A 6,627-nucleotide genomic window follows, 5' to 3' on the forward strand; every position below is an offset into this window, starting at 1 on the left:
GTGAACGAAGTTGTTGGATCTTGTGCTGCTCCATTAGACCATTATTTCTTGCATTTCAGTGTGGGAACGTGAGAGGTGAGGAAAAACAGGGTCCAGCAACCCTGAAAGATTCATGAATTTCTTAGCATCACCTCAAGGGTAGTTGCTGACAGATAAGTCTCACAAAATTTGTAAATTGAGATCAAACTCTGAGGCAATGTGTTGTGTAGACATAAATTATGTCGAGAGGTTGAGGTGATGTATTGAAAACCCTTTGACAATGTTTAGTAGCTAAAACAGCTGTGGTTGTATCGTATTTAAATTAAATAAAATGTTACAGTCTACAGCTACAGCCACATTTGTTGTTTCTGCTGTGGTGGGATTGCTACAATGGTTGTAACCGCATTTGTGCATAACTACTGATGCCTGGGATATACATTATGATATGTCTTGTTATTGCATGTGAATAAAATATGTGTAATGTGCATGATTAATATGCAGAGGGTTAACTATTTGTGATATAATCAATATTAGAGACCATTTGGAGATGCTTAACTCTTTCAAACTCAAGCAAATTGGCTTGATTTTCTTTCAAAAGCATGAGAGGAAGAAGGCAATGAACAACTTAACAAAAAAAATGTCAAAAAATGTATCAATAAGTTTGCAAAAAGTTCCAAGAAAATAACCTTACAATAATCAACAAAAAAATGTAAAAACAACAACAAACATGAAAATGACCTCAAGAAAGTGCTACAATTTTTTTTTTTTTCAAAAATAATATAAATGTTTGTTTTGTAGAATAATTAAGTAAATGCTGATTACTGTTATAAATGAAAATTTGGGGAATTAATTTTTTAGTTTTTATAATCACCACTATATAATTTCTTATTACCTTATTATTTTTTTCCCCAATTTCAGGGACATTTCTTTTCAACTTGCTTATTGCCTTTTTTTAAAACTTAAAAACATAAAGCATACCAATTTTTCTAAGGTTTCAGAGGTTTAGACACTTGTGAAAGCAAGCACACAGAGCAATAGAGAACTGATGACAGTCCAGGTGTTAAAGGGTTAACAGCTTCTGCAAACTAGCAGAAGTTGAGCTGGTTACCCACACCTCTAAGCAAACGTGCTGGAACTAACGGCCCACTGAGGTTGCATCTTGATGCATTCAAGCTCCATTCAGTAAAAAGGGTGTTAGGCAAAGGTAAATTATAATGCTCCCATGATGTTTTCAAATGTAATCTTATAAAATGAAATATTTTGTCCAAAACCTGAATAAATACAGCAATATTAAACAGATATTAGAGAGGATATTATGAAACATATAGTATGACGCTGCTCCCAGTGTCTTGGAGGCTTTCATGGCCAGCCTCATCAGGCAGCTGGCTGACATGGGAGGGTTGTTACCTTGATTACACTCACCTGGGCCTTCCCAGGCTATAAAAGCTGGCCCAGGTGGCAGCTTGCTCTCTCCTCTCCTTTGGCAGACATCCACACAGCATTGTTGGTTTTGGTTTTGCACTTTCATCACCTCCACAGTGCATCTGACACACATCCATGCATGGCTTTCACAACTGACTTTGCTGAATGGCAAAAATAAATCTGCAATATAATTTCAAATATATAAGTATCATAATTATACATTTATTTTTCATCTTCCCCTGGCTTTTTTAAGAAAATTATTTTCTAAATCTACCCATTTCTTGCAGTTTGCAGAGCATTTCTTGCCATGTTGCTCATTGCCTTTTGTCAATGTTTTTGAAAGAAATAAAACTAATTTGCTTAAGGTTAAAAAGTTTAAATACCTGCTAAAGGAGTCTGAAAGCAGCACAAAAAAGTGATGTCTATTCAAGTTTTACAGGGTTAAAGGTTGTTTCATTAATGTGCATCATTGAATTTGTGGCTCACCCAGGGCACCAAAAGTGCTAAAAGTGCCATTGCTTAGACTGCACCCATCTTCAAAGTCAGCCTTCATTATGATCGAGACTACACACCTGTAAAATTTCATGAAGGCATCTCTCATAGTTGCAACGCTATCAAGGTGAAAAAAAATCTATCCACACAGACATAGAAACAGCTGGAAAAGTAATTAAAACAGCTTCTGTGGTAAGTCCTGCCACTATAGTCCTCAGGACCACATTTTGCCATGATGACACACACACACAGACTCACAAGGTGAAAACAATACCAGCTGTTGCCATGTTGTCGCAGTGGGTAACAACAATATTTCATACAGTGGCCTATGTGTGCTCTGCACGTATATGGGCACAATGAAAGGAGAGAGTTTATGACCCGAGCCCGATCCATTATTGCTCACCACTTTATTTAGGGAGCACGCGTGCCCAACTCTTGCTCTTACTCACACAAACACATTGAAAACAGGCTCATGACCTCCTTTATGTAAATGACCACGTAAAACAGAGTGCCTACGTGTGACAACTCTGTGCCCCATTGCTGATCATTGTCTGGCGCTGGCACCGCATTAGGCTGTACTTGGGCACAGCATTGTTTGGAGCTAAATGCGAACGTCAGCACTCTAACATGCATGCATTATGTTTATATTTACGAGACACTAAACACCAAAATGGTGCATATTCAGTTTAGTGGAACTGGTCACCTGGCGCATATGCCGGAGAAGGTTTCTAGCTTCCGGTTTCTCCCTGATTTCTCTGGATAATGACTTCAGATGCAGCTCAAATATTATTCAGTTAAAAAAAAGGTATAAAGAAAAAATAATGAGAAATGACAAACTTTCTGAGTGAGAGCTGGTCTTTTGTTTCTGTATCTGCAGTAGCTTCAGTTATGAGTAAGAAAGAGGCAGATATCATAAATTCTTCTCCTTCCTGCTCCTGTTTGTTCATGGAATGTTAAAAAGTATTATGAGAAAAAGTGTGTCAGAGGTCTTTGTTATTGTTTTGGAAATTGCACACAGATGAGCCAATAAACTAAGTGAATGAATGAATGAATGAATGAATGAATGAATGAAATATACAAAGAAGTGTTTCTCCCTCTGGCCCCACCCATGAGGTCCTGCTCGGCCCATAGACTTTACATTGTAATGACGTAACAGGATTTTAAATTGCTTTTCTCTACACAAGAAAAGTTTGACAAACATAAAACCTCTATGGATTACAAATTTATAAAATAAGGTGTCATAGACCTTGTTTGCGGTTTCATGTGTTGTCTCAATTGTTTCACAGATTTCTCTTTTACGATTGTGGTATTTGGAGAACATGCTTTTTGGACTACGCAGGATTTTTTTTTTCTTTTTCAACACTGTGAGTGGCCACTGGGATTTCTTTTTTTTTGGTTCAATACTGAAAACCACATCCAGCATAACTTGACTGGAAAATGATGAGCTGAAGAAAAGGACAGTCTCAAAAGTGCATGCATAATTTCCATAAGAGCTTTTCAGGTTTCAGGTTTTGTCAGTAGCTTAGCATAGACACTTCTGACCCATCATTACAGTTGCACATGCCGTGATGGTAGCTTTGCTTTAGCCCGATGAAATGATCCATTTATAGCCAGAGTTCGATAAAACAACCAAACATATAATAATAATAATATCGAGTTAAATGTCAATACAGAGCAATTGTTATTTCTTGAGGGTCTTGTTATTGTACTCACAATATGCTTCATTATTAAAAGGGTCCTGTTTGACCTGAAATTGTGACAACTAGGCTGAGGTGTTGTTTTCATTCGTAACAGATTTTTCAATTACTTGTGTGTTCTGCAGTTTAAAACACAGCTTCTGGCTTCAGATCTCCTGGGATTTGCAGCACAGCCTGGACTTTCACTGAGAATCATTTAAGTATTAATACTATCCCACAGCTGGTCAGTTATTTATAATTTCAATTTTGATGCTTAAATGTTGAAAACAAACAAACAAAAGCCTCAAATTAACACGTTTTGTTTTTCATTATGTTTTCCTTGTGATTTCCTTTTTTTGTTAGATTTTTAGCATTTTTTTAAATTATTGCAAAACATTATTGTTGTTTTGTCATCCTGACTGTGTTCTTTTTTTTGTTTTTGTCTGAGCTATATTTATTAATACAATTGTTTTTTCTGGCCAATTTTGAGGTCATTCACTTAAAATCAAAATGGAAGTCATTCCTCCAACAGTTAAGCAGTCAATCCCCTTTATTGCATGTGTGAGCTATGTGTAAAACTTTGCAGGCTCACAAATAGAGAGAAAAAAAAATAGTCAGCAATCAATCATTTTGCATTATCTTTATTACAGATCATCTAGTCATGTCAGGAGTCATATGTTGTTGAGTGAGAAAAAAACATTGAGAGCGGTATTTTGTTGCATTTAGCATCAGCACTGTAATTAGCAGCCGTAGAGCGCGTTGATCCTGGCGATGTCCCAGTAGGACATGCCCTGCCTCTGGCCGATCTGGACATTGGGGTCAGGGATTGGGGTGATGGAGTCTTTCCCGTACTGGATGGAGAAGGCTGTTCTTCCGTAGTGCATGATGGAGGAGTAGTCGTAGGGAGTGTTGAGGTTGTTGGTGCTCTGCTTGTAGAAGTTGTAGGCCATCTGCGGGTCGATGTTCTCCCAGTTGATCCTGACGTAGTAGTCGCGGTCGCTCCTGGTCTGTTCGTGCTGGAAGCCCAGAGCATGGTTGATCTCGTGCTGGATGATGCCGTGGTAGAGGCAGCCCTGCCTGTTGAGAGAGAGCACCTGTCTGCCTCCCGCTCTGCCCAGGGCCGAGAAACATCCGGCTCTGTTCTCGATGCTGATGTAGTCGTACTCACTCTGACGGGGGACGAAGCGGAGGCAGGTGCGGCTGTGGAAGGACTTCATGGCGTTGTCGATGAGCTGCCTCTCCCAGCTGGTGAAGTCACTGCTCACGGTGAAGGGGATCATCACCAAGCCGCTGGAGGCTTTCCTCCACAGGCAGTTCTGGGACCAGCACATCAAGGCGTTTCTGGTTGTGGGAGCCAGCAGGTCTCCTTCCAGCAGGAGCTCATCTGTGCCGTTGTTGGTGGTCAGAATCCTGGTGGTGATGTCCACGGTGTCTTCGCCTGCCTCCTCCTGGAGAGGAAGTGCCTGAGAGAGGCCGAGCAGGAGCAGCAGCAGCAGGCTGGCAGAGAGAGTCATCTTCAGGGTCGCTCTGGAGGTTGTGGAGCTTCTGTGGAGAGACTCCTTCAAGTTTAATGTCTGACTCAGTTCAGTCCAGGGTCTTTATATTCTCCTCTGCAGGTGTGTCTGCAGGAGGATTATGGGTTGGGGTCCACACTGCTAGGCCTGAACAAACTTCTGAAGGGAGGACTCCACAGACAAACCTACTTTTTAAACATGGTTTGTTATCTCTGGGCATTTGATGGATAAACGCAGCTTTTCTAGGGGGGGTTTGGTTAGATTTGTTAAGCTTAACACTCATCATAGTCTTCAACAAATAAGAACTCACATTAGAATCTCTTTGTTAAACCTTAACTTAAGCAGAGTAATGCACAGCATGTGTTCTTTGAAACTACCTTTTGAGTTGTGCCATACAATGACATTTCTTGTATGTAAAATTTAGGGGCGTAAACGAATACAAATATATAATTCATTAATATTCCTTGTACCTTGTGCATTCAGGTGATAATTCTTTGTAGGTTCATCACCATGAACAAACCCTTTTCACATTGTTTCACATTTTTAATTAATACATTTTTAATGTAAAAATATTGGCTTGTTCTTCTTTACCCAAGTGTATTGCTGCACAACATACTTAATGCACAAACATAGTTAAGTACACATTTTAAATGTATGCCCTGGGTTTACTGCCTGTTTGTGCCTTCTAATGCACCCGCACCTAAAATAGAAAACAAACATGTGCCACCCCAAATGAAAAGACAGACATCCTTGCACACATGCGTCTACTATACTGCATTACAAAGGTGCTGAAAGGAGAGGACTGCTGAAATCAGAGTAGACTAGCCTTGCATCCCAAGCATGGATCTGTGGGGATAATAGACCCACTGAATGCAGAGCAGCTAGCAATAAGGTGCTGTGCTGCATGAATAGAAATGGAGTGTGCTTCATGGCCCAATCATAGAGAGGCCTCTGTGTGCGCGGCTGTCATTTCAGTGGGAATTGAAAAACTGATAATATGAGATAATGCTGAAACACAGAAGTACTCTCTGCCAGCTCTAGATGCTGTTAAGCTGTGAAATAATACAAACAACACAATGTAAAACCACGCTGATGTGTGAATTTGCCTTGACCTCGACTCCACTACATGGGAGATGGTGCTCTCTTTATGAGGGGACCAGACAGATAAAGGATGTTGTTTTTCATGCCGTCACGTTTCCTTGTCTCCCCATTGGCATGAATAATAAAGGCCATTCACCTTGTTTATCTTTCAATTCAATATTTACTCCTTGTCAGATGCATTTGGGGGCTTTTCATCATCACTGTTCTCCAAGCGCAACGTTTTTCCTCTGTGGCATTCATCCTCACTGTTAATGTTTGATGAACACCACAATAAAGGTTTTCGGAGGGGGGGGTTCTACCTGTGCCACACTTGTTTTTTTCTTTACTCTCTATTGATGTTTATAGCATCTTCACGAACGTCACGCTTCCTCCTCAGGGATTCCTCCTCTTTCCGGGACTCCCTTTTCTTTCCCTTAAGGTAATTTGGACTACATTGAATTAGG

General features: G+C 40.1%; 1 protein-coding gene across 1 annotated transcript; it reads right to left on the minus strand.

Moving 5' to 3' along the window:
• Window positions 1-4,309: 4,309 nt before the first annotated feature.
• Window positions 4,310-5,377, minus strand: LOC121943027 (high choriolytic enzyme 1-like). Its single transcript, XM_088082179.1, has one exon. The coding sequence runs from the start codon at window positions 5,081-5,083 to the stop codon at window positions 4,310-4,312; it is 774 nt and encodes a 257-aa protein (XP_087938305.1). The 5' UTR covers window positions 5,084-5,377.
• Between the last annotated feature and the right edge of the window lie 1,250 nt (window positions 5,378-6,627).

This window comes from Plectropomus leopardus, chromosome 1, assembly GCF_026936395.1.
Source record: "Plectropomus leopardus strain MGB_pleo_1.0 chromosome 1, ASM2693639v1, whole genome shotgun sequence".
NCBI classification, from domain to species: Eukaryota; Metazoa; Chordata; class Actinopteri; order Perciformes; family Serranidae; genus Plectropomus; species Plectropomus leopardus.